General features: G+C 38.1%; 5 protein-coding genes and 1 non-coding gene across 8 annotated transcripts; 2 read left to right on the top strand and 4 right to left on the bottom strand.

Moving 5' to 3' along the window:
* Positions 1-2,281: 2,281 nt before the first annotated feature.
* TRNAF-GAA lies at positions 2,282-2,354 on the top strand. The gene has a single exon. It is a non-coding gene; the product is annotated as a tRNA-Phe (tRNA).
* Positions 2,355-2,763: 409 nt separating this feature from the next.
* Positions 2,764-9,173, bottom strand: LOC125473838 (multisubstrate pseudouridine synthase 7-like). Of its 2 annotated transcripts, XM_048577163.1 has the most exons (20): positions 8,949-9,172; positions 8,570-8,648; positions 8,270-8,467; positions 7,807-8,021; positions 7,304-7,376; positions 6,645-6,701; positions 6,369-6,448; positions 6,224-6,286; positions 6,023-6,110; positions 5,549-5,651; positions 5,304-5,407; positions 4,958-5,031; positions 4,662-4,726; positions 4,323-4,501; positions 4,145-4,212; positions 3,995-4,055; positions 3,833-3,870; positions 3,672-3,740; positions 3,252-3,570; positions 2,764-3,067 (listed from the first exon to the last, which is right to left on the bottom strand). In XM_048577163.1, the coding sequence occupies exons 1-20, from the start codon at positions 9,137-9,139 to the stop codon at positions 3,041-3,043; spliced, it is 2,151 nt and encodes a 716-aa protein (XP_048433120.1). In that variant the 5' UTR covers positions 9,140-9,172; the 3' UTR covers positions 2,764-3,040. The 2 variants fall into 2 exon arrangements, with proteins under 2 accessions (XP_048433120.1, XP_048433121.1); XM_048577164.1 differs by lacking the exon at positions 2,764-3,067 and having other exon boundaries at positions 3,488-3,570; positions 3,672-3,714; positions 8,949-9,173.
* A 276-nt stretch (positions 9,174-9,449) lies between these two features.
* On the top strand, positions 9,450-12,325 carry LOC125473837 (ER membrane protein complex subunit 2-like). The gene is made up of 9 exons (XM_048577162.1): positions 9,450-9,771; positions 10,170-10,234; positions 10,531-10,579; positions 10,681-10,775; positions 10,936-11,021; positions 11,108-11,167; positions 11,259-11,340; positions 11,802-11,915; positions 12,155-12,325. Exons 1-9 carry the CDS (start codon positions 9,585-9,587, stop codon positions 12,323-12,325), a joined length of 909 nt encoding a protein of 302 aa, XP_048433119.1. The 5' UTR covers positions 9,450-9,584.
* A 1,347-nt stretch (positions 12,326-13,672) lies between these two features.
* LOC125473912 (putative FBD-associated F-box protein At5g56410) lies at positions 13,673-14,728 on the bottom strand. The gene has a single exon (XM_048577335.1). It carries the CDS (start codon positions 14,726-14,728, stop codon positions 13,673-13,675), a length of 1,056 nt encoding a protein of 351 aa, XP_048433292.1.
* Positions 14,729-17,383: 2,655 nt separating this feature from the next.
* Positions 17,384-21,120, bottom strand: LOC103954426 (protein tesmin/TSO1-like CXC 3). 2 transcript variants are annotated; one of them, XM_048573112.1, is made up of 10 exons: positions 20,932-21,120; positions 20,433-20,599; positions 19,664-20,342; positions 19,120-19,556; positions 18,959-19,033; positions 18,594-18,774; positions 18,412-18,507; positions 18,237-18,303; positions 18,016-18,136; positions 17,384-17,931 (listed from the first exon to the last, which is right to left on the bottom strand). In XM_048573112.1, the coding sequence occupies exons 1-10, from the start codon at positions 20,992-20,994 to the stop codon at positions 17,628-17,630; spliced, it is 2,190 nt and encodes a 729-aa protein (XP_048429069.1). In that variant the 5' UTR covers positions 20,995-21,120; the 3' UTR covers positions 17,384-17,627. The 2 variants fall into 2 exon arrangements, with proteins under 2 accessions (XP_048429069.1, XP_009364529.3); XM_009366254.3 differs by having other exon boundaries at positions 19,120-19,568; positions 20,932-21,119.
* Positions 21,121-23,152: 2,032 nt separating this feature from the next.
* On the bottom strand, positions 23,153-26,501 carry LOC125468264 (protein NDL2-like). Its single transcript, XM_048577161.1, has 10 exons — positions 26,296-26,501; positions 26,041-26,140; positions 25,194-25,291; positions 24,978-25,066; positions 24,608-24,668; positions 24,431-24,517; positions 24,173-24,307; positions 23,988-24,043; positions 23,694-23,829; positions 23,153-23,603 (listed from the first exon to the last, which is right to left on the bottom strand). Exons 1-10 carry the CDS (start codon positions 26,353-26,355, stop codon positions 23,361-23,363), a joined length of 1,065 nt encoding a protein of 354 aa, XP_048433118.1. The 5' UTR covers positions 26,356-26,501; the 3' UTR covers positions 23,153-23,360.
* Positions 26,502-27,740: the final 1,239 nt, after the last annotated feature.

Genomic DNA, 27,740 nt, shown 5'->3' with positions numbered 1-27,740 from the left:
CTCTCTCATCAAGGACTTATTTTGTCCTATGCTTCCTATCATAGAAGAGAAAAGATAGCCCACCACACCGTTTTGGAAGAAGGTGAAGTTACCCTCAAACTGGGAGAAAATTATTTAGTACATTAAAATGTGACTTGGTATATTCACTACATTGACACAATTATTATGGGTGAATTTGAAATTGTTTCAATGATTACATGTAATAGCAAGTGATAACATAAAAAGTTGATTGACATTGTATTTTAAATCATATTATTGTGTCTATCGTAAATGTCAATCATTCTAGCTAGTGTCTTATATGGAAAATTAAAACAACTTGAATTTGAATTTGTTTATATGATTACATGTAATAGTGATTAACAACCGCGTTTAGAATTGTGTCATCTAGAGAATACGAAGAGAAAGAGCGAAATCAAGTCTTCTATAGCATTCAAGTACCAAGGGCGCAAGGACGAAACTGCTTTCTAGTACGAGGCTACGGTAAGTTGAGTTTGCGTCAAGTAACTTTTATAATTGTATGACTAATAGTGGTTGTTTTCGGACAGGCAAAGTGTCTAAGAATTCCCAAGTGGCGGGTTTAACCTCATTGAATTGTTGTGCACTATGACATTGTTTTCTGCACCATTTTCAACCGATGCTTAACATGATAAATATTTACTTTCAACCTATACCATCTGAATTGGTGTTAACAAAACTTAAAATTGGTTAGAAACTAGCACGTAACCCATTAGTTCTATGTAAATTTAATACCATACTACTCAAATTTCACCTTGTAACTGTTAAGGTATCCTTTACGTGAGTTCTTGCTTTAAGTATTCATATGTGACTGTGTTACTCCACATTTCTCTACTTTAATACAACAATAACAATAACAACAAAGCATATCCACTAAGTGGGGTCGGCTGTATGAATCTTAGAACGCCAATGTGTTTGATTTTGCACCAAGTCTTCAGTTAGCTCTAAATACTTCATATCTTTTCTTTGAGTCTCTTTTCAAGTCTTCTTAAGTCATCTTCTACTCCTTTTAATCTAAATCTCTGTCTCATAATCACATCTTCTAACCAAAGCATCTGCCTAATGAAATAAGCACAATGCCTTAGTCAGTTGACATAGCGAGTTACAAACTCTTTCCAATTACATGACCTAAATCTCACCCCTAATAACCCAAAAGAGTCAAAACCATACAAGTAGTGATAGGATTGGGGAGTGTGATCCACGAGGGGTGAGGTGAGAATGGTGTTGGTAGGTATTGTATTTGAGGAAAATGATACACAATCTTTAAAAAATTTAATTTCCGTTTTGGTAGTATTTGGGTGGCCTTCAGAATCCTATGCAGTAGCTGATGCTCATGATGGTGTAATTAACCGCAAGGAGATGGCAGGACACGTGAAAACATGCAGACACTGGGACCAATTTTAATTTAAGGAAGGTGGGACTCTTCCCAATGGTACAATGGATCACAACTACTACTCAACATGCACCTCATCAGTCCGTCATCTAAACCGTCTAATTTTTAGGTCTTTTTTAATTTCTTAATCATTGTCAATTTAAACCGTCTAATTTTCAATTCTTTCTTAACTTTCATTAGTCTAAAACGACTAATATTTAGGTATTCGTTAAAAGATTTTTCTTACAAAAAATCACTTGAATATGAAATCACATGCATTTATTAGTAGATCTTTAAAGAAAATAATAATAATATATATATCGTAATTTTCCATGGTTATTCTTAGTGTTTTGTACTCTAGAATTTTATAGAATTTTAATCGATATAATATCATTCTAAAGAATTTGAAATATTTGTGGGTTTTAATTTGAGTTGGCAATTTAAACAAAGAGAATATTACTTTATGGTTAAGTACATTATTCACCAACTTGTTATGAGTTCAAGTGAAAGTGATGTATCATACAGTGTCATCCACCTTTGCCATATTTTTTTTTCCAACATGAATGACTAGTCATGTGGTGTGGTCGAGCTTTTGCTCATACTTGTAACTTAGCAGCGATGATTGATGATGAAACTTAAATTAGGTGAGTACTAAATGTACTGTAATTCTATTTCATTGTTACAATTGATATATGACGTCATATTAAGGACACCTATCCTACTCGAGTTAGTAAAGGCATCTCACTCACTAAGAATTGGTAACAATAATACATAAAGAACTCCAAGGATGTGGTGTTTTGTTCTTATTGATACTGTGATGGAGTTTGTGGTTGCACGTAGAACCTGGAAGGCAGCTTATAATTAATATTAATACTTGTTATACGAAGAACATCAGCGGGGATAGCTCAGTTGGGAGAGCGTCAGACTGAAGATCTGAAGGTCAGGTGTTCGATCCACCTTCACCGCATATTTTTTTTATTTTTTTTTATATTAATATTTCATTTGAGTAATTGGAAGTAAGAGGTCTTACATTTTACTTCCGTTAATGGTGGAGTTTTATACTAATTATTGTTCTTACGTTTGACTCCCGTGAATAACAAGTTTGACACCAAATTCTTGTAGCAAGCTCATCGTATTCAAAATGGCTCTCTGATAAGTTTTATACTAATTTATTGTTCTTATGTTTGACTCGCATGAATGACGAGTTTGGCACCAAATTCTTCTAGCAAGCTCATCGCATTTAAAACAGCCCTCTGATGAGAGAAATTACATGAAAACAAGGACGTCAAGGCGGCTGCGTCTCAAAACCTATCATCACCTTGCATGCATGTTTAATTCAAGTCTCTCAAAGGGTTATTTTGTTTATTGCAAACAAATAAAAGCAAACTGACCTTTATAACATATCTGAAAACGACCCATGTCATGGAATATTATTCGAAGGTAAAATACAATTGTATTTCTGTGTCAATCAACAAAACTAGTCGGAAAATTAACACTCGATTTGTTCCGAAAGGCGAGAACTTGGTGTACGAAAGAGTGCCATCTTTGTTTGCTCCCATGCCAGATTGACGTCCTTTTTCGACTTAGTTCCCCGCCGGTAGGAATTGTGTCTTCTCGGATGCCATAGTTCACCGCAAGTAACACGGCCTCATGCTAGTTTAGCGTTTTGTGAAACGCAACCTGCAAGAACAAAATTTTGTTTAACTGACTGAGCTAACCGGAATGGAAATTGACCATAGTCAGGTTTACGAAAACATATGTTGAATTGGTAGGGCCTATAAATCTCTCTTGGTAAGAAATGCTGCGATCTATAGCATTGGGAACGAGGGACAGAATAAGAAAACTTTTTAAGGGAGGTACATACAGATGTCGATGTCTTCAGAAGCTCTCGGATTGCCATTGTTGCATAACATGAAGCTGGGAGAGTAAAGCTCAACTTGAGAGCCATCTGAGTTTCCTGAGGATTAGTGTCGCCGAGCGATCCAACTTCCGGCACCTTTTCTCCCTTGTCCCCAATATCGTTGTCAATGTACTCTGACTGTTTTGCGCTGTCATGCAAACTTCCATCTCCATTTACACTGGATGGATCCTCTTTGTCTACCTTAGCAGGTTTCGCTTTGGAAATTTTGTCCAAGTCGGTATCCACCAAAGGTACATTACCATCAACATATTTTAGTATTTCCCTGTAACAATGAAAATCAAACAATTACAGAACACTGTCATTTGGTAGCTGAAGTATATCAATTAACTTACTAAACATGAAAAAACGAGAGTAGCGGTATACCATTCAAAGTCCATTGGTTTTTGGAAGACCCGCCTATAATTTCCTGTCACACTTGTTATTGAGAATTCACTAAAAAGAGCAACAAGATGTATGCATTTAATTAGAATAGAAACCCGTGAGAGAGTTAAGGGGCGAGATGACGGGGGAAAATAGGTACATACTTGACATTATGTACGGTCTCTGTCAAGCTGATTGCATCCTGATTAACACATATAAAATTAATTCAGGAGGAAAATAAGACGGATTAGAACTTAGAAGTCAATAAAATTACAAAATCAAACAAACAGCAGGGGAAGATGGACATTGTTGCTGAGAATAGAAACCTTCTTTGCCAAATCATGAAAGACATCAGCGATATCATTTTCTGGAAAAATGACCCTTGAACTGCAAAACAACAAAGTATTAAATAACTTCCGCAATCTGAGACGGCCTGGGAAGTATACAATCAGGGAAAATAGTCAATTTTCCCTTACCCGGGCATAGGAAGGACAACATCCTCAATTGTATAATTTCCACTCTGGATATCTTCTGCAGTTACAGCCTGCCAGATGGGTTGCATTCATAGATTAAGTTACTAAAGTAGCTGTAATTATAGCATACTATTTAGGACGGCACAGGAAAAATATTTTCAACAACGAGGACGCAACTAACCTTCACAAGATTAAGCTTTTCCTCAGGAAGATTTGTTTCAGCTATATCACCTAAATCATTAGGATCAAGCATATCATCACTGTTTTCATCTATGCACTCAGAAGTAACAACTTCGGTCACCTTTTCAGTTTCATTTCCTTTACAAAATACCAAGTCTCCCAACACAACTCGGTCAGTTCCTGCCACATTGTGGAATAAAATTGGGTTTTACAAAAGTATATGATACAAAGATGGTTGCAATAAAGCTTTGACAACTGTAACAATAATGATGGTGACGCAATCAGTCCACGACAAGAATAAATGAATTGGTTTTGCTCCAATAAATAACTGGGGGCCTACCATATTTCTTCACTCTCATACTTGCAGCATGGTTCCACAAATAGCTTTGGTAACTATGCACATACCTGAAATAAGGGTGATAAGTATGCACCAGAAAGTGGTAAAACCATCACATGATATAATACAAATATTTCCCTGTATATACTATATTATATATACAGCATATATGTTCAACTGTACCTAAATTAAGCTTGTATTGATTGACTTGAACACAGAAAAAGCATAAACATTAACTGAAGATTGACTCCGTTTATGAAGTTAGAAGACAGAACTAATTCTGCTGGAAAATCTCTTACATCATCCTCAAAGTTCTAGGAATAGCTTTCAAGGCCTGCAAGTAGTTTCCGGGGCATTTCTTCAGACACTGCAACTGTATGAGAACAAAGAAGAGGAAAAAGTAATGATCATCCATGAACCGCAAGATGAAGTAATCCAATTTAGTAATATCATACAAATATTATGATCGCCATGCCAAATGCATGAAAATCACGTAAAGGATGCACAATGCTAGACAGGGAAGGATTACTCTAATAAACAAAAGGATTTAGATGTAGAACTTAATATTTCGGGATAGTTTACAGAATCAAGAAAAAACTAGCATGTTCCAACAAAGCAGTCGTAGTTGGTGACTTGGTGACTTACTATAGCTCTTTCAGAGACCAGATGTCGAGGTAATTTCCTCAGGGTCCCTTCAATGTCATTAGTTTCCTTATAGTATTCTCGTGCCTCTGTAATCACATTCCTTTGTAATCGAAGATCCAGTTAAAGAAAACAAATACCAACAGAACAATATAGCAGCATGTACTAAACAGTTTAGCAAGAAGTAGTTAAGTATAGAAATGAAAAGAAAAGTATCCTCACAACACCTACAAACACAAAAAGGATATCCCCTTCTCTTGGATCAAGGAACATGCTTACAGTAGATTTCCACTCTCCTCTGAGTAGTGAAGCTCCAATATGGTGAGTTGGCACAGAACCGCTTCCAAATCGCTGAATTCATTACCATGCATGCTATAAATATCTTACTAACCACAACAAAATGTAATCTACATGCCTCAAGAATATAAAATTCTCACCGCTAACATATAGATGGTCTAAAAAACATTTTTTATTTAAGACAACTTATGAGAAACATACAGCATGCGCAACGACTTGAAAAGGTGTTTTCAAATATTCTAAAAGTAGAATATACTTGGGGCAAAAAATGTCACATAGCTTTAGATACAAAAGAGAAAACATCCACTTGTCCAAACAATAACGAACAAAACACCTACATATCAATAACATTTTATGCAAGTAAGGAGTCTAAACCAGGACAAGATATACTCAGAGAGAGAGAGAGAGAGAGAGAGAGAGAGTACTTGTAAACCAAAGTAGTTAATAAATCCCTGCTTTCCCAAGGCACTTGCGGAGGCTTTGATGGTATCTTCAGAATCTGCAACAACTCCTCTGAGAAGTAATGTGAGTGCACACAACGAGCAAATCAGATGGCGAATAATATAAGTAGCCATGAGAGATGTTTCATTCAAGTGCACATAAATGATTACAGGGAACATGCTTACCTCAATGTAATTGTAAACCGATTTCCCAAGAGTTGGCCAAGGACAAGTCCTTCTGTCACATAACTGGATAATGGAACTATCACATTAGTATGCATTAAAACCCAATTGACCGGGAATCCTATCATTCACAATTCATCAGTCTTACCAGAAGTCACCTACTTTGATACCGATCAACCTATCATTAAGAGCAGCCAATTTACTTGCAAGCTTCTTAAAAACGGTTACCTGGAAACACAAAAGAAAATGAAGTTCAATAACCCTTTGGGTGACCACTATGCTCCGACTAGAAAAACTGGCACTTGAGGATTCATGGAAGTAGACATACTTTGGAGGGGAGTTACTATGAGCCTAATAACTAAAGGAAATTCAACTTATAGAATATTGGTCAGAATAAGCAAAAAGTCTAGTGAGTATCAATTACCCTCTGAGTTGTGACAGCACGCTTATCCTTTGTACCCGCAAACCCAAAGGACCTTGGCTATGGATAAAAACATATTAATCTATCAAATGAAAGATAAGTAATATGATATCTATACATTAAGTCAAAGATGACAAAAAAGAACCATAAATTTCTACAAATCTGACCAATCTCAACTGTTTACATGGAAACCAATAATCCAAGTTTTGCTCTCTGTCATGTGGTGAAAATTAAGTAGAGAACTAACTAAGAACAACTATATTTCATCACCACTAAAGTACCATACAGGTAATTGCTAAATATTCAATGAAGACCACAGAAAACTTTAATTTAATAACATCAGTAGGGACAAAGGTGCTGCAAATGGACCTTAACAAAATCAAAGACAACAATAGATTAATAAAATACACACTTAATATTGAATGTGTTAACTGTGTCCATGCATGCAGGAAGGAAGCAGATAGCAACGACTGACTCTATAATGAGTTCCTTATCAAAACCCTTGTATCATTTTCGAAAAAGGAGCAACAAAAGCCCACTAATTACCATGTAAATAGATCAGGCAGTGGAGATGTTCACTTCCCAAACATTGTGAAAACAGTAGTCATGACTCATATGTCAAATGGTGTTCAAGTCAACTAGTTCTTAGCTGGAACCCATACCTGGACACCAAGCATTTTTCCTATAACTCCTAAGGCTTCCTGTGTATCCTTGTTCTCCTTGTAAAGATGAAACCTGTACATTCGCATTAGAAGAACCTTTCAGATAAGCTGACACAGAGCTTTAATAAACAGAGCATATAAACCTTTGCGAGCCCAATGAGAAAAACACATCAGGTTATTATTTGCATACAAGCTGACTTGGGAAGATGAAAGCAAGTTAACAGCCGGATTAGTAAATGCATAATTCACTGCTAGCAAATCGCTCTCATCAGTCATTGTTAAGGAGGGCACTTCAGGCAGAACAGTTTCAAAGGAATAAAGGAGAACGATGTAGATTAATTGATAAGTTAGAAGGTTTAGATATGAATAAATCAGACAGCTCTGCTGTGCCAATTACACCAAATCTCAATAGAGATATCTAGATTATGCAGGTACCTTTCTACCATAATAAGTTAAGAGATTAAATCTTTAAAAGAGAAGAACCACACAAAAAAACCCTTTACCTAAGGAACTTGCCAACGTGCTCCGACCAATCCTCTGAACCCCTGCTATCGAAAGGTTTATCACCTCTTTCTTTTCTTTTTCTGGAATTTCTGCCTCTGCTGTTCTGTCCTCCTGAATTTATTCTCACCCGGATGCATTTTGATGAAGCATCTGGTCCATCAACTGTGTCGGTGACAAGAAACTTGAAGTGCTGCTTAAAAAAATTATGCACTGCCTGGAAGACAGATAGTGCAAGCCACGAATGAAACCGAAAGAGAGAACTGGGTACTCATTTTGAAATATGGTGGCAAAGGAGGGTTACGCAGATTAAGTTTGGAAGATTATTTGTACTTCTTTTTCACATTAGCGGAAATCAAATACTCCGTTCCACCCTGACCTCTTTGATTGCACAAGTTTCATGTCCACGTTGCTATGCAAAACACTATCTAAATTAAAATAATCAGATAAGACCGAAAAACTAACCGTTCGATGAGATTTATCATAATCTGGGGAAAGAACAATAGGCATAACACCATCATCACTACTGGAATTAATTTGGTTGATAAAAGTTTCCAAGCGCTCGGCATCATTAGGATCAGCAAGAGCTCTAAACGATTCAATTTCAGTAGTATAATCTTTACTTGCACCATCACTTGTCGTTGTTCCACTTTCCTTAACTGCCTGAATACGGCCAAAGAATTACACTTCCCATAAATACTAAATTGTATATACAAATAGGTACTTCCATTTAAATCATAAGAACAAAAATATGAACTTATTTACCTCTACCGGCGCATCCAAGTTGGTTAAATGAACAACATTTCCCTCCTTATCTACTTCGTTTACCATAAAATCCGAATACCTATACGATTTACCAAGAAAACGAACGAACTTTAAAATATCGACAAATAATTTCTCTCTAAAAACAATGATTTATATGCAAATGTACGAATCCAGTTGAGGAAAATAACAAAAAAGATGCTGAATTCACATTCTGTGGTTATTAATTTTCAAGTTCCTAACTTTACAGAAAAATCTTACCTTTATCAATTTTTCCAACATTTTCTAGGCATCCAAACACACCGTAACGAAAATAAATAACTTGAAAATCCCAAACAGAACAGAATGCTCATATTTCACAGTAGAAATTTAAAATCCAGACCTTTGCTTTAAAACGCCGCGAAATCCGGGGAGCTGAGAGATGTAGCAGAAGATGCCAACGTCGGATTCCTCCGTGGTTTTTGTTGCCATTAGGGGTTTGAAGGTGGTGGTTGGCGGTGGTGGTGGTGGAGGAGTTGCAGAGCAGTAGGGTTTTAGCATAGAGAAGCACGATGGTGCGGGCTTAAGCCACATTTTGATTTCGGGGATACCGCTTTTTCCCGCGAAACGCACCGTATTGTCTCTACCCTAACCGTTTTGATATCTTTAGTTTTTCTTATTGCAAATGTACCCCTCAAACCTTAGTTTTTGTTACACTTAGATCCTCAGACCTTCTTTTTTTCTGGCAAACGCAGCGAATTGGACAAAAGTAATTAACAAAAAAATTGAAATATCCTAAAAGTTTAGGGGGGGTTGAATATGAAATTGAAGCTTTTTGGAGTTTACGATTGTGACCCTGAGCCAGTGAGAGTCGGCCGATAGTTGGAGAGGGAAGACAAGTGCAATTGTGGGAGGGTGTTCTCTCTCTCTCCCCCCTCCAATAGAAACAGATCGATCGTGAAGCAGGCTAGAGAGAGAAACACCTAGAGAGAGAGAGAGAGAGAGAGAGAGAGGAGCTTCGCTCGTTGGACTGGCGAAGATGGTGAGCAAAACGGAAGAAACCCAATTGAACAGGCTCGAGAACCAGGTCGACAATGGAGGAGGAGGGGCCTGGGAGTACCTCTGTTTAGTCAGAAAGCTCAAGGTCCGCCGCTCAGAGAAGGTCCTGAAGTACGGCCTGTCGATCTTGAACGACCTCAAGAAAAGATCCAGTCTTGGCTCGGAAGGTGAGTTTTCGAGCTTCGGTTTGTTGGTGATTCCATCTGGGTTTTGTGTTTGTTCAATTGGGTTGTGGTTAATTTGTGTTTTTGTGATCGTCATTGCTTGATTTGAATTGGGCATGGATTGGAATTGGTTATGGACTCTGTGCAATTTGTGTGTTTGAATTTGCGTAAATTCAATTGGGTTTGTACTTTGTAATTACTTTGCAGTTAATTTTGTGGTAGAAGCTTAATTTGAATTTGTGTGGTCAAGAAATGGATTTGATTGTTCGAGTTTGATATATTCTGTTGGTTTAACTTCGCCATGTGTATCATGCAACATGCTTCCTTCGATTTAGAGTTCTTATTTTGTTGGGGTAGATTTTGAGTTCTGACTAACAAGTAGTTTGCATTTTTTGGTGTAGAATGGACTTTATATGAGCAAGTTGCAATTGCAGCTATGGACTGCCAGTCTCTTGATGTTGCTAAGGTGTGATATGTTTTTGGCTTACACTTTTGAAATTGCTTAGCTATTATTTTTGAACTTGCAACTTTAGGCTTCCCCACTTAGGAAGAGGAGGGGAGAGAGAGAGAGAGAGAGAGAGAGAGAGAGAGAGAGAGAGAGAGAGGGAGAGGGTGGGTTGTTGAATGCAGATATTGAGTTTGGTATAGCCTACCCTGGAATTGAGAATCGTAAGATTTGTGTAAGGCGGATGTGCTATTTTGTGTTAATGGTGGAAGGGTTAATAATGCTATCTCATGTCTGCCTGCCTTGAACTTTTGCAGGACTGCATTAAGCTTTTACGTAAGGCATTTCCTGAGAGTAAAAGAGTTGGTAAGTTGAAATAACTAATTTGAATATTGTATGGAAGTCTGATTTTTAGATCCCATACAAGCAGGCTAGAGGCTTAGCTATTTGTTTTGCATAAAACACAGGCAGGCTAGAGGCTATGTTGCTAGAGGCAAAGGGATCTTGGGCAGAGGCAGAGAAGGCTTACTCAAGCTTTCTGGAGGAAAATCCACTCGATCAAGTAATTCATATAAAAACTCTTAACAGAAGGATCAATCCATATTTTTTAAGATTGATCCCATTGCTTTATCTTTTTGTTATATGAGAAAAATTGTATGTTCTTTTCTGAGAAAAGATAAAGGAAAATGCTTATGTAACTTTCAATTATTTTTCATATGCAGGTGATACATAAGAGAAGAGTAGCTATGGCAAAGGCGCAAGGAAACATTTCAGGGGCCATTGAGTGGCTTAATAAATATCTGGAAATGTAAGGCATAAATTAAATTCCTTGAAAGAAAAAGATTTTATGTCAGCAAAAAGATGTTGCTAAGTTGTATTTTCCTGTTTTGACAGATTTATGGCCGATCATGATGCGTGGAGAGAGCTGGCTGAAATCTACGTTTCCTTGCAAATGTATGTTTACAACAGACTTGTTGAAACTTTATGTCTCCAAATTGCCTATGCCTTGTTGCTGATTGATAAATTATGTTTCTATGTAAACTAGGTACAAGCAAGCTGCGTTCTGCTATGAGGAGCTGATATTATCACAACCTACTGTTCCTCTTCACCACTTGGCTTATGCTGATGTAAGTGGCTTTGGTTTTTTCATTACTGCAAATAAATCCTGTTTGCTTTATAGACATTCTTATTTGCTGGTTTTACGGCCAAAGAATTTTTTGCGATTAAAGAAAAGCTCCATGTACCCTCTTGTTGAACGGTGTAAAAACTAAAATTTGCATGAGCATTGGCATCTCGTACGTAAATTTAGTCATTCAAATGCAAAAGTTACATACTTGATTTAAAATGGTGCATAATGTCCAGCTAACTCCAAATATGAACACCTAGTATCTAACTTGCAATTTATATCCTTGATATTTTGTTGCCCTACTATGTGGAAAGGAGTCAAACAACAAAATGCGAGTACTCTGGGAATAAAGAAATGAAGCTGTGCATATTCAACATATAATTATGATTACATGTTTAACAGCACTAAACACCCGCATTAAAAGTGAGTAAATGTCTGATAGTTTGCTTTTTGTGGCAACAGGTGCTATACACGCTTGGTGGACTAGAAAACCTTCAGACAGCAAAAAAATACTATGCATCCGTTATAGACTTGACTGGGGGCAAGAATACCAGAGCACTTTTTGGTATTAACTTGGTGAGTTCTCTCTCCCTCTTGAGGTGCATTGATTCAGAGATACTTATATATATATATTGGAGCGATAGTTTAGACCGTTGCTGATCCTGCTGTGGCCGAGGGTCATCTATTTAATTTGATTGTTCAAGTTTTAGACACCGTATATTTAATTTGATTATTCAGATTGTTTTCATCCCTCTTTTCTTGCTCTTGTGATCAACTTGAATTACTGAAAGAACGTCTTAACTCCTGCCTTCCAGTGCACTTCTGCCATCGGACAGCTTGCGAAAGGAAGGAACAAGGAAGACAAAGAGAGCTTAGAACTACAATCACTGGCAGCAACGGCCTTGGAGAAAGACTACAAGCAGAGAGCACCTGCAAAACTTTCCCTGCTTACGACAGCCTTGAAAAGCTTGAAAGTTTCATCATAACTCCTTAGTCTTCGAAGAATCTTCGTATAGCAAAACAGGTGAGTGGCGACTTGGTGCCGAATGGCTGTGGATTACAAGAATCTCATATCTTAGTTACGTTAAATGATTTTTTGTTCGTGTTTCGACTTCCCTGTGTCTTTTTTTTTCAAATCCTTAATAAGAGGACGAGATGTATTCTTTAGGATGGCCACAGTGGCTAACTAGGAATGTATGAGTAACACCCTTTCTTCTTTTCGGATTTAATTTCATTTTCCCTTTGCTTTTTATCTTAATTCAAGGATTAGGAGTACACATTGATGTTCTTGACATCATACAATTTTTCTGCCCAGTTTCCAGTTCAGATCCTCGGTGATGTTCTAAACTAATCTAATCAATGAAAAAAGCGATTCGAACTAGGGTGCACAGGCCAAGAGGGCGAATACTCTGCCATGTCAAACTGGCATAACCGCAATCGCTTATAATTCATGTTCACAATCGCTTATAACTCAAGCAATCCTCATAAGCACTTCTGCTAAAAATGCTGCATTAAAATTTTGACTAAAAATTTACTTGCTTTCCAAAAAAGTATCTGACTTTTGTTTCTCCTTAAAATGCTTCAGAAAACAGATTTTTTTTTTTAATCCTCTTGACCCTTCCACAAGCAATCTAAACCAGACCACAAACTAGAGACGTAATTAGCATACCAAGCTTTGGAAACGCACATGCACCGGATCAAATCTGTGGTATGGAGCTGTAAAAAGATGTCGAAGAGTAGCTCCGGTGGGATGCATGACATGGTTGAAGCTTGAGGTTTGGTGTGGTGTGGTTTTCTAGGGTTTGATCAGGTCTCGAGCGTTGTAGACACAAGCGTACGTGAGAAATTAGGTCATGAGAGTTATAATGCCCTTAAGTTTATGTTTACCATAAAAATTAGGGCAAAAATTAGGTATTTGAGATGGAATAAAATTAGGGAACTTTAACGAAAAGCTCGCGGTACTGTTTACTTTAACAAAAAACCACATTTTTACACTAAAAAGTCAATCCTAGTACTATTCACTTTACCTCTTATTTTGTCTTTTTCGTTAAAACTCAAAGTTTTCGAGTCATTTTCACTAGTTTTCTCTAAAATTAAACAACAAGACTCGTGCAATCAAAAACGAAGAAAAATTGAAGAAAAAGAAGTCCATTTCAATCCTAATTCCTTATCACCGTCCACTTTTATCGTTCCAAAATTTCTCCATGTACTATTGCTTACTCTGTTTAATAGTATTATGTCGACCTTCCTTCCAAAATTTAATGATTGCAATTGAAAACTCGATCGATCAGTGTCCCTCAACCGGAAATCTCTTGTTTCCTTTTCGGCACTTGTCAAGCTACCTTGGCACTAATGCGTGAAAGTATGTACCTCTGATCATGCAGCTTGCAGTCATACAAACAAGTACATCGGTTTGGAACGTCGAGAGTGGCTTCCTTCACACTTCGGCTGAACTCATCTACATTAAAAGTTCCTAGGTGTCGAGCGCGGATGTCCATGTAGTTCACTTTGGAGCATCCATACAGGTTCAGCAACTTAAAATCTGCATAGTCTGAAACAATGGTCATCGATTCAAGGTTTCCTGCACTAGCAGAAACAGTCCTGCAATCGCAATCGATAACTTCCAAAGATTTAAGAGTGGAACTATTTATCGAAATATTCCAGAACATGTCGGTACCAACATCAGAACATGAAACGATCGACAAATTCTCAATGGAAGGGGAAAGGTCTCCTTTCGAAGATGATAGCAAGCCTCTGAAAGATGAATATCCGTTGAAGCGGACAGTTTTAAGGGTTACAGTTTTTAAAGATGGAAGCGATACAGGTAAGCTATGGCGGTCAATATTTACAGTCACATGCTCTAGTTTTAGGGTGGTTAAAGATTTTGAAGTAAAAAGGGTTTGAGGTAAGGTGTAACCTGCTTTCCCTCCTCTTCCAAGGAGACTAATATCTAACTCTTTGATGTTTCTCTCCAGACCGAACCTCAACCACTTGTCTACGACAGTAGCTTCGTCCTCAAGTAATGAATACCTAACCATTCGAATCCTGAATTTTTCCACGAGCTGCTGCTGCTGCTGCTTGTCTTTCTCGCGAAAACCCACAAACCAACTGAACATGTTGATGAACTTTGCATGTTGACGAACTACGTGGTTGTCATCGTCATTGTTATCATGAAGCGGCTCACCCTCCTCGTCGAAATCTAAATGTATTGCGGGGAGGGCAAACCATACACTTTGCCATTGCTTGGAAAGAAAGCTCATGAGGACGGAAGATTTAGTGGGAAGGAGACGGAGGATTTCGCCGATGATATCATCTTCTAATTGGCGTTCCTCATTTGTTTCCTTACTGTCCGTCTGATTTTCGAGTTTTCTTTTTTTATTTGACGCCATGATGTTGGTTCTCTGCGATTTTCATTTTGTAGAAGAAGCCATAAGCTGCTGGTCGTAGAAGGATGATAATATATGTTGGATAATGGCCAAATGTTTCCTTGTTTTGTGGCTTGTTTTGTGGCTTAAATTGCTCCATGTTTTGTGGCTTTTTCAAAGCCATGTTTTGTGGTTTTTTCAAAGCCATGTTTTGTGGCTTTTTCAAAGCCATGTTTTGTGGGAGAAGGCTTGGATTAAGAAAAGCATAAAAAGAGAGCATTTGGTAAAATAAGGATACGGATGAGAGAAAGAAAGCATCCAAAAGAGATGGTGTGAGCATTTGGCTCTACCATGGGCATGGGTGAGAGAAATCAAGAGAGTTAGAATGAAAGATCTCTTGTGAAAGAACTCTTGGGGTAGAGTGAGGCTATTGGGAAAATTCTGTGAGTGGGTGTACAAGGGATATGGGATTGGGTTATGTCGATTTAACTCATGTGTAACTTGTACTGTTTTTCTCATAGTGAAGAGCAATATCTCTCCGAGGACGTAGGCAGGTTTTTGCCGAACCTCGTAAATTTCTCGGTGTCTTTATTTCTTATATTTTATTTTGTTCAACTGTGTGTGATTTTGGTGAGGTTGTAATCTGAATCTCGGTTCCGCACTAACGAACGGGCCAAGGCACAACAATTGGTATCAGAGCATCGTTGGGGGCTTTGGTTCGTTGGAGGTCCAGATTTGTTGTTCACCATGGAATTTTCAGTTGAGCAGTTTAAAGGGAGAGGCGGTTTTGCTCTTGGTAAAGGAGAGTAATGGAAGCCTGAAGAAATGGAAGCCGTGTTTAGGGATGCTTGGATCAACTGCGAAAGTTGATGTTGAGGAAGAAGACAAAGGCCTCTTTCTTCTTACCTCACTTTCAGATTTGTACGAGAACCTTGTGAAACTTTACTGCAAGGAAAGAAATACTAAGTTTGGAGCAGGTGCAAGCTTCTTTGGTGTGGAATGATACACAAAAGAGACCATGGATGATGGTGGGCACAAGACTGCTTAAGCTATTCAAGGTTGAAATCGTGGAAGAAAATTGGAAAGAGGATCTGAGAGAGACAGCAGGTTCAGATCCTGTTCCGGAGGCAAGGGTCCACAGTGCCACGGGTGCAAGGCCGGGTTAGCAAGTTTTTGGTGGAAGACTTTGAGTATGCCCTCTAGGTACTCGAAGCAACACTTCTCCTGGTGATGTTTAGTCTCAAGTGTTGCAGGGGTTTTGCAGCAGGTGGAGCTATGGGATTCACAGGTGATGAGAAGGTCCTGAGGTAGGAGGAAGTGTGGGAATTTTGTCTGGCTTGATGGGTTGTTGCTGGAAATAGGCGCGCTGACGAGTTTCCAGGTTGCAGACAATGAAGAGGAGGAAAACCTGCTGGAGAAGACGAGGATGTGTTGAGATCCTGTCTGAAGCTAAATGGTGATTTTTAGCTTGCAACAGCTGCACATGCATTGGCAGTAACTGAATCGGAACAGGACCAACGAGGTTGATTTAGAGTGTGCATGCTAGTACGTAAAGCCAATGGACTTTGGTACAATTTGGCCAAGGTGGAGATTGTTGGATAATGGCCAAATGTTTCCTTGTTTTGTGGCTTGTTTTGTGGCTTAAATTGCTCCATGTTTTGTGGCTTTTTCAAAGCCATGTTTTGTGGTTTTTTCAAAGCCATGTTTTGTGGCTTTTTCAAAGCCATGTTTTGTGGGAGAAGGCTTGGATTAAGAAAAGCATAAAAAGAGAGCATTTGGCAAAACAAGGATACGGATGAGAGAAGGAAAGCATCCAAAAGAAATGGTGTGAGCATTTGGCTCTACCATGGACATGGGTGAGAGAAATCAAGAGAGTTAGAGTGAAAGATCTCTTGTGAAAGAACTCTTGGGGTAGAGTGAGGCTCTTGGGAAAATTCTGTGAGTGGGTGTACAAGGGATATGGGATTGGGTTATGTCGATTTAACTCATGTGTAACTTGTACTGTTTTTCTCATAGTGAAGAGCAATATCTCTCCGAGGACGTAGGCAGGTTTTTGCCGAACCTCGTAAATTTCTCGGTGTCTTTATTTCTTGTATTTTATTTTGTTCAACTATGTGTGATTTTGGTGAGGTTGTAATTTGAATCTCGGTTCCGCACTAACGAACGGACCAAGGCACAACAATATAATCAAATTAACCCAATTAGGAAAAGGAAACGTAATCCAACTAGAAAGAGGAAACTCCCTCTTCAAATCTTGAATTCTTATACATGTATATTGTCTGATGTCAACTACCTGACGCCCTTCCTCTCCTCCTTTATCTGGGCTTGAGATCGGCAGCATAAGATAAACTTATACAGATGAAGTTAATTTGATCATCCATTAGTCAATTAAAATTTTGGAAGGCATTTAATTAAATAAACTCCCTCTCCAAAATTACTGAAATCAGATATCTTTGATAATTAAGGGCATTTCCAATGGAAAAATATAAATTTGAGATGAAAAATCATATTTACATCCCGTTTTATATTTTCGGCAAATGTAAATGAATGTTCCACTCCAATGAGAATGACGCAAATTTGAGATCCTATTTAATTTTCTCTCTTTAATTAGTGGGATCCATCACCAAAACACGTAAAAAAGAATGTAATTATATGTTTTTATTTACATCTTCCTGCAAAGACGAATAATTTACATTCGCCATTAGAGAATTTTCCCCAAAAAAAAGAGGTAAATTGCAATTGTTGAGCCTAAAATTTGAGGAGAAACACGGAATTACATATAAGAGAAGGAAACGTAATACGAACTTGAGATCGTTTTAAGGGTAACAACATAAAGAAAGCAAAAAAGCCACATGGTTGTTGTATCACAACAAGGCAGCAAAGAATGCGTTGAACTGGAGTGCTTGACTGAATCTTCTGTATGTCACCGCTTTCGTGGTGATTCCAGAGTTGGGAATGGTGGAATGGATCTCAGAACTAACTTCCTGCCGCCCCTCCAAGCTGATCCAAACTCGCTGCTGCTGTAAGGAGGCGATACCCTCTTTGAGTTTGGAGAGGTTGACTTCAAACCGCTAGGTTGTGAGCAACTGCTAGCCAACGTCTCAGGAGTTACGTCTTCTGGAATTGCCTGAAGATGCTTTTCATGCTGAGAAGATGACAGAACAGAATGCAGAGAAAATATTTTCGGTCTCCCGTTGGAAGAAGATGTCAGTTGGCCTGGAGGAGGTCTGCAAAACAAAATAACTTCCAAACATTTTACAACGTATCTCAAAGAAGTTACATACGGTCCAACGAATCAGTGGATCAAAAACCTGCAAATCCCCGAAGGTGCCATTAGGAGATCTTGATCCCTCACTGTCGGTAAATTGACATTCACTGCATCCTTTCTCGGATCTACTGATTCATCTCCTCCAACTTCACCATGTTCAGCTTCTGTTGTATAAAGAAGAAGAATAAATTATAAGTACCCAAATTGTGGATCCTGTAGGAAACATAAAATGATTTGTTAAATTCCGTATGACTATTTGCTCACCATCTTTCCGACCAAAAGTGTTTTTACACCCTACACATCTGCAGAGGATGCCGCATCCAGCACCGCCCTTGGTAAGAAAATCAAAGGAACCATATGAGTTGGTAGATACATACCAGAAACTTTAATAGATTTACAAGAGCGTTACATTCATGCAAAAGAGGCCAAATTCCGGTACCTGAAAGCATTCACAGTACTTTTTCAAGCAACCTGATTTTCTACAATTGCATCCCCTTTTATGCCTAGCTGAAGACGGAGTCGAGTTAGTTTCCTCCTGCATAGGGAAAGTTGTGGGTCTAAATGGTTATGATTTATAGGACAATGCAAATGCAATGGATTATCTCAGTTACGAATTCTAACCGCATACTGTGGAATAGCAACGGCTCTTGCAATCACTTTGGGAGCAAATGCAAGTGGGTTGCGGGATTCAATCAGTTTGCGATTCTCTAAAACAATGTTCTCATACATAGGCTTGTTGAAGCATTCTTGACATGAACAAGGCTCAATACAGTAGAGACCAGCAGCAAAACAATCGCAATAACTGTGTCAGAGAACTTAGGATGTCAAACTAAGAAAAAAGTGGAATCGAATGAACCCATAGAGTACAAGGCAAAAAAGCGAAAGTTGTAAATTGTAATCGAGTATAAAATTTTAAACTTCTAATTAGTAGATATAATGCACACATAAACTCATAATTTGCGAGATAAAGTATGCACAAAACTCACAGTTTCAAGCATTTTGATCTCTTACAATTACAGCGCTTGCAAGCCAAGCTTTCTACAACAGGCTGCAACTTAAGCCTGCAAGGTATTAAATGTTAAAACAATCGAATTCAAGGGAGTGGATCTAAATAATACAAACAGTCATCAGAATTTACGGCGCGTGCCTTTTCTTCTCAGGACTACTATGGTCAGGTTCTTGACCAACTGGTGCACATATTTGGGGGGAAGTTACTGGAACCTGAGCTTTATTTTTACATGATTCATCACAAGAAACCTCACTGGGAGTCAAAGAAGTACTAGATATCTTGGAATTTGGCAAATTAATCCCTTGAATCTCAGAAGCGTGAACCTCGTGCTTGACAACCGTACTTAAATTACTTTCAATAGTAGTTGCAAGAGCATTCAAGTGCAAACCAATACCAGGTAACCGAGAAGATGAATAATCACAACCTTTTATAGTTTGAACCAACTGCTTTTCAACAGAGGCGACTTCACAACTGGACTGTAGTGAGGCTGACGAACCGCCACTAGCATCTATTGATTTCCTTTTGTGCGTTGCTGGCCTTTCAAAATCCAAACAACGTCTGCGTATTGCGTATGACTGAGAACTAGGCTGAACATGGTCAGACAAAATTGTTGCATTACTATAAAATCGAAAAAGTAGGAAGCTGAGTACTACAAAAAATATTGGCCAAACCAGTATATTACCTTGCAGCTAGAATGTATACACTTGGGCGACTTTTCATCCACAATACCACTTGGATCATTAACATTTAACTTATCCAGTAAAGTTCTAGAAAGTATCGCCGGAGTTTCATCTGTTTCCTTAGTTCTCCCAATACCTTCTGGTTGATTACTGACCTTCCCCAATCTGCATTGTTCACTAGAATCGATAATACCAGAAAATTCCTTGACTTCAATATCATTGTCTCGTAGGATGTTTGACATAAAAGAGATTTCTCCAGGATCTACTGGTGTAGGATCGTGCCCTGCACAGTTCTCTTTAATGATTGTTGAATCAAATTTTAACTGATCATCAGAAATCAACCTCACCAAATCGCCTTTCTTCTGCTCAATTCTGTGAATTCTGCGCAAATGTGTTTCCCTCTCAAAAAACGAGTGCCTTCCCTTGGAATGATGCACATCATTGCTATGTGGGCTACCAGAACTATACTTCAAGTTATTTAGAAACTCAACTGGTAGTTCCATACTCTCAGTTGGAACTGCACTAGCAACCTCTACATCTGAAGAACTTCCGGATGCAAAGCATTCTGGTTGGTCAGCACCTAAATATGATTGCTCAACTGAAACCGGAACTCCATCACTTTTACTATTTGGGTTTCCACCCTGAAAGGAATTGGGTCTTGGTGAATCAGAGAAGTGGTGCCTGACAACATGAACAAAACATCAAACACTTACACAAATAAAACTAGTAAAACTAGCAAAGCAGTAAGATAAGATATGATTAAAACCATACCTTCTAAGTACAAATCTGGTTTCGGGGATGGAGAGATTCTGCGGCGAAGCGAAAATAGAAGGAAGAGATGCAAAAGCTAGGGAGTTGAAGGTGTGATGATCATTTCCTGCGGACTTCACCGGCTCAATTGGGGAAAGATTGCTAATGTAGTTGAACACAGGGGAATCCTGCAGAAATCATCAAACAGGAATCAATTCTCACTTCTCAATCTACGGTGTTGAAACAGCAATGAACTCGAAAGATTGAGAAAATTCGAAAGGGTTTTGCAGAAACCATCAAAGTTAGTGAAAAATTGCAACAAACCCATTTGTGCAAAAGTGGAAATGAACAGTTGGAAGTCACAAAAAATTAAAATTGAATAGAACCCAGATTTTAAAACTCAAAACCCAAATTACAACCTAAAGTTAGCAAATAAATTGAAGAATATGAAAAAACTAAACCCAGCAGAACCCATTTGACCCAGAAAAAATAATTTTAAAAAAAATTGAAGAAAAATAACCTCGTATTTAGCAGGAAGAGGTGTGGTGGGGGTGGTCTGATTGTTCTTCAGAGGAGTGTCCATGGCCGGAGATAAAGCTCCACCGCGTCTCTCTCTAGAACTTGAGAGAGAGAGAGAGAGAGAGAGAGAGAGAGTGAAAATAATAGAGGGGGGAGGAGCCGGGGAGGGGGGCGGCAAGGCGGGAAAGAGGGGTTTTTCGTTTTTTTTTATTTTTCCCTTTTTGTCCCTGTGTGTGTGGGGACCGCCCTTGACCCAAGGTGAGGTCTCGGTTCAGTGAAACGATATGTCGTAAAACGCCCTAATATATAATAAGAGTATAGGATCCCAAAACAAAGCCCAATTAGAATGCGACCACGGCCCACAATAAATGCCCCTTTTTCAATTTTATTTATTTTTTCACCTTTTATTACTTCTATCTTACGTCGAATCCTTATAATTGTTGTTGTTTGTGTAAGTTTATCTTATATTGCCGATCCCAAGCCCGAATAAAGAAAGATGAAAAGGGCGTCAGGTAGTCAACAGCCGGTACTTTTACATTGAATCCTTATGATTGTTGTTTCACGTTTTATTATTAAACTGAGTTACTAATCTGAAAATTTTCCTTATTTGGGTAGAAAAATCATAATAATCCAAGCCAAATTAGGAAACCTATTTGTTTTCGAATTCCTAAGTCGAATAGGAATATGATGTTTTCTTTCCTTTATAAGAACGTCAATAGGGGTAAGTCGCTTATTAGAAACCAAACCCTACAAGCCAAAACCCTACTAGCTTGCCCTAAGCCGATCGAAGTTCCATCAACTCACCACATTCCCACCATGAAAACCATCGAAATTGTTTTCTTCTCCCGCCACCACCGTGACTTCGATCGTGACCAAGAGACTCACCGTCACCGTGATCGTGAAGCTCACCACAACCGTGATGGTAAGTGTGACAGTTGGACTCGCAGTGATCATTACCGTCACCATGAGACTCATCACCGTCATCGGGACTATCATGACCACCGTGATCATCCGACTGATCCCCATTGCCGGGACTACAATGATCGCCGTGAACGTGAGCGTGGGACTCACCATCACCGGGACGGCCTAGTCACCAAAGTCCTGCGCGTGCCCACAAGACCAAGAAGCAAACGTAGGTTCGAATGCCGCTTGAAGAGAGAGTCTCTCCGCTCGTATGTCAAAAACCTCGGGCTTTCTCCGGGAGAGTTGCAGGAAAAGGTTCGGAAGATGAGGGAGGCGAGGGACTACAGCTTCTTGTTGTCGGAAGAATGCAACAATAGTGTCAATGGCGTCCAAGAAAACGATAATGCACAGCTTTACAGTGCGTTGACAAAATCTCTGAACCAAAATAATCCTCATCAGCTTGGTGCTGCTACATCAAAACTTAGCAAAGTCGAAAGTGACGAGAAGAAACATGGCGGCAGTCCAAGAAGCTTGCTCGGATTTGTTCCTGATGACGACGATGACGTGCTAAGTTCGAGGAAGAAAGGCTCGAAACGAAGAAGAGAAGGTGGTGAATCTGCTGCGAAGAAACGAAGAACATGCAAGATTGACGGTCGTGATGATGAACAATGAATACAGATGTATTTATGTTGTTCCAGACTTGATTAACTTTGGGGAATTATTGAATTAATCAAGAATTAAGAGGATTTAGACAGGTTTTAATTAGGTAGATTAGAGAGGAAGGAGAAATTAAGAGAGGTTTAATGATTAATTGTTACTTGGTGGTGAAGAAGCCTTTTATTCACGTTCTTGTTAATTCTTTTATGCATCCCACTACTTTGTAATTAACTTTCAGATGTAATGATCACATCCTTTTTCTGAAAAATATAAATTTGAGTATTTTTTGCTTGTGTCTGAAAACAAAATTTGTATAATATTTGTAGTATATGACGGGATTTTCTAGTGTATTCAAGGTATTTTATATTCATAAGTTTTTAACCGTAATTTATTGTTCAACGGTACAAAAATCAAGACTCTATAGTATAAAATACTTTGAAGCACCATGCAAATTTCATTAACCTGTTGATAATCACAATAGCATCTCCTGCAAAGCATAAAACTTTCGACAATTTACCAACAAATAATTTCAAATTATCCATAAAATTGCAAAAGAATTGTCTTTTCTAAATTTCCATTGCAGGATATGTTGTCAGCTTCTTACAAAATTAAAATACAATTAAAAAACGACGACCCAAAGTCAACAAGATTCCCAGAATTGCAAGGGTCGAGGAAAATTAAAATACAATTCAAAAGATGAAAATGTATACAAATGAATGGCGCATACAATTCAAAGAATTCTCCTAATACCCCCAACCATCTAATTTTTCTCCCATATAGACAAACCTACATTCAAAGAATTTGCTACTATCCAAAGGAAATTATACTGCCATATACATGCATTCAATGGAACTGCACTCCACACGCGCATCAAACTTCGATGGCTACCCGTGTTTTGATCGGTTTGAGCTTGATTCCCAGACTCTCAGGAGATAGAAGTTCGGGCGCTATGCATGAATTGATTTTTGAGGGGCTGGTGGGATTCGAATCGTTACTTGATGAGGAAGTAAAATGTAATTGTCTGTAGTACCCAAAACCCCTGAGGAAGAGTTCAATCGGAGTTATCATTGCGTATGGGTGCTCTTCTGTTACCAGCGAGCCACATGCCTGAACCTGTCAAGGGCAGCAGACAGTAAGTATTCCTATTGTAAGTATACTGATGGAGGGAAGATAAGTGAAATGTGTTAACTGCACGGAACCTACTTCAACAAGAGCACAACTTCTTCGGTTCATTTTGGCATTCATATAGACGGATTCAGCATGGAATGGACTTCTTTCACCCACAAAAATAAGAGTCTTACACTGCAAATTCTTCAAGCCCTGGGTAAGGTCGTGCCTCCTGCAAAAACACTTTCAATTAAGTCTTCAGATGCATAAAGAAAACATGCCACAAGACGTCAAATGATCTTTACAGCTTTCATCTCGCATTTGGAGAAAATTTAGAATATATATAAGTTTGGGACAGAACACATGTTTCGAGTAGTGAGATGATCTTACTCATTAGTTGCTTGAAGGAACCGCAAGACATTTGAACTTTGTCTTTCATCCAATAACTGTATTCACACATCAAGAAAAGAATCAATATTGATTCAGTCATGTACATTAGACAATGAGCACTTTGTTGACATCACATAACAAGCGCTCTTTACCGAGCAAGCAACAAATTGTTGAAATTTCCTTACCCTTTGGCAAGCTTCTATAACATCTGACTCTCCACCGTGTATGCCAGACCTAAGCTCCTTACTGAAGTAACGCTGCAGAAGGCATTCCTTTACTATATCACACATGCCATAAAAGTATAGCAAGTTCAACAATACCTGCAAATTTAGAGTTCATGAAATCTTAAGCAGCATGGTCGATGGGTCAATCTATTTTTACATGGAAAACCCTTACCAGCAAAAGTACATAAACAATATCAACTTAGTAACGGAAATTATAACCTTGTTGTAAATCCATTCAGTCCATGAAGGTACTTTGCAGATAGGAGACACAAGAATTAACCCAAGCACCCGTTCTTGATACTTCATCTGCCAATTGGAATCACAAAAGCCAATAACTAATTCAGAATGTCACATTATACCAAAGGAGCGAAGGAGATGAGAATATCAGTAACTTACTGCAAAGAGTGTAAGGATATAAGCACCAGCTGTTACACCCAAGCACAGCACTTCTTTCAACCTGATTTTTAAGTTCAAAAGAGATTAAAAAAATGAGCGAAAGAGACCTATGGAGAACTGCGAGTGAAATACATATATATATTATCAGTCAGAATAAAATTATAAATACACATATAGCAATGTCTGGCGGAAGACGCATCTCAAATTACAAGATTGTATCTCTCCAATGGTAATTATTGTCAGGTTATGCTAAAGAAGCGAAATGACAAATGCATATGTAGCCAATCGTAATCAGTATGGGATATTAAGGCAAAGGAAGTTTGATTGGCTGGAACCTACGAAACAGTAAAATAGGTTATCAATAACTTACCCAAAGAAATCGAGCACTTCGACCACCTGGTCTGCAAGGTCATCCACACTAAGCAAGGGGGCATCTGAAGAAATCACATCAGCTCCCAACTGCAGACACTCTTAAACAAATGAGGTAGAAAACTGAATTAAAATCACCAAAATGTCAACATTTTTTTTACTCAATTTCATATATACAACATATTTAAAGCGGAATATATGGGTGCATATAACTGACCTCATGGCCAGGTGCATCGATGTGGTAAATGCAAAAGTTATGAAGCAGCAATGACGCAGCATCCGAGCAAAAGAGGAGGCCTTGGAAACAGGACATGTCTATTCAAAGAGGAGGCCACTTAGAAACCACATTAACTTAAGACACATTTGGGATCAATAATAACAATGAAAAGCAAACTATGAAGCATACAAGGCCTACAAATTAATTTTTTTTTTTTTTTCAGAGTTTGGATTGAGCAGAAGAAAGAACACATTCCTTTTGAATCAACCGGTTTTCTTTCTTCTCTTTCGAGGATTAAATAATCAACCGGGACTAAACGGCAATTACACACTAAAAAACCTACAAACCAAATAGCACCTGGACATCCAAAGACTCAACCTTCTCCATACGTTTGGATCAACATAGGGATAAACAGCCATTTCAACTATCCAGAACAAGAACACACTAAATACCCCCAAAACAAATAACACCAGGACATCGAAAAATTCAACCTTTTTCATTCATTTGGATCAAAATAAAGATAATATGGCCATTTCAACTAATCCAGAAGAAGAACACACTAAAACCCCCTAAGCAAATTACACCCGGACATCAAAAAATGCAACCTCTTTCATTACATTGGCTCAACATAACTATAAAATCGCCATTTCAACTACCCTGAAGGATATTCATTAAGCTCCAAAATCAAAATAAATCAAACAAAACATCAATCCTAGCATATCTTCAATTCCAATGCAAGAAGCACTCTACAACCACCCTCAAAACAATACAGAACTTATCATTAACAATAAGAACAAGAACAGCCCCATTGGCCGAAAATCGAAAGGAACAAGAACAGAAAGCATACAATTGAGAGCAACATCAGGATATGTTATCAAAGCAGGCTTTCCTTGATCCCCACAAACAAGCACAGAGACCGGCCCTTTGCTTGTTTTCACCACACATTCCTGCGAACCCATAAAATACACCAAACAAAAGAGGATAAAAATCAAAACCCATCAACAAAAACATTAAAATTAGAGAGAGAAATGCAGAAATGGAAAAATATTATTGCTTTCTTGGTGGGTTTTGTGTTTGATTCCTTGCTTTTTGCTTTGCTTACCTTCCCTCCTAAAGGTATCATATCAATGTCAATGGAGACCGAGTCGCTCGAATCGCCCATGACTCAGTTACCAGCTTCTGATTCTGCTTTCTTCAACACCAGAACGATGGAAAATAAAAAAAAATGCTTTTTTTCCGCAGCTGCTTCTTCTGCTGCTGCTTCTTCTTCTTCTTCTTTCTCTCTATGTTTTATTTCTGAATTATGAAATTACCCTCCAAGCAGTAAGTTTCCTATTTTGCCGTAATGACGACTTTCGCCTCCGGTCATGATTTTGATTGGAGAAACTTTATTTCAATCCATATTTGTTTACTATCAAGTACGAAATAAAACTAAAATTTATCAGTAAATTTGTATCTAACTTAAATTTTATATGAATTTCTTTTAACTTCTCGTATAGTTATCATCAAGTATAAGATAAGATTAACAATACAAATAGAATTCATCCATAATCCCACATCCAATGGAGTGTAGTAGGTTCTTGAAAAAGGAAACGGCTTGTTTGACATGATCACGCAAGGTAACCTGGAATTTTATCAAGAGCGTCATTGTAAGGGGCAAAAGCAAGTGTTTTGGTATTGTCATCCTCCTATAAACTAAAATAGTATATTTATATAAATTTATAGATAAATTTACATATTGAATTAAGTTTTCTGATGGTAATTTAATGATTAAATTTGTGTTGGACGTGGTGTTAAGTTTTAGGTTGTGCAAGTGACCGTTGGAATGTCAGGGGCTATTACGTAATTTCCCTGGAAGCATATTACAGCTATCTGACACCTGGACGCCGCAGGAAATGAATAATCCTGACTAGTCTACAACGCGCGCCAGCTCACGACCGGGCCCATGCTTAGTTGCCTCCTTTCCCCTTTTTTTTTCTTTTTCCACTTTTGATTTTTATTGATTTTGTATATGGATAAAGCTACCAATCTTTGCGGCCATGTTTTGCTTTGTTTAATATTCTGTAGCAATAATCTATAGAATAAACTAATGTTTTCATCGAGTGGAACGTTCCTTTTAAAATGATTGAAAATGTTTTTGTTTAATATTTTTTAAACTCTAAAATCATTTAAAGTGTTTTAAATTATTTTAAAAACACTTTCAAATGAGCTTTTAATTGAAATATAATCTCTATTTTAACAGTCGAGATCACTTATATAATTTAACGTGATCACGTGTCTTGCCCTCACAAAACATCGTTCTCAGTTGATAGTATCAGGCAGTCAAATCAAGTGTATTATATAACGGCTCTCACAAAACACTCAATAATATTTTGGTGATCCCACCCGACTTAATTCGACCTTATTTTTATGAGTTGTTGCACTTATGGCAACTACATCAGAGATTTGCTCGAAGTTAATATGGTTGAACGGAGCAATATATACTTGTAATGAGTTTGACTTATTATAACATATCATACAAACGTAAGATTTGTTGTGGATATATGT

Source organism: the organism of the source record quoted next, unplaced genomic scaffold, assembly GCF_019419815.1.
Source record: "Pyrus x bretschneideri cultivar Hongxiangsu unplaced genomic scaffold, Pyrus_bretschneideri_v1 Contig11, whole genome shotgun sequence".
Classification (NCBI taxonomy): Eukaryota; Viridiplantae; Streptophyta; class Magnoliopsida; order Rosales; family Rosaceae; genus Pyrus; species Pyrus x bretschneideri.
The sequence above is the reverse complement of the archived record's forward strand: the minus strand, read 5'-3'. Positions and strand labels throughout refer to the sequence as shown.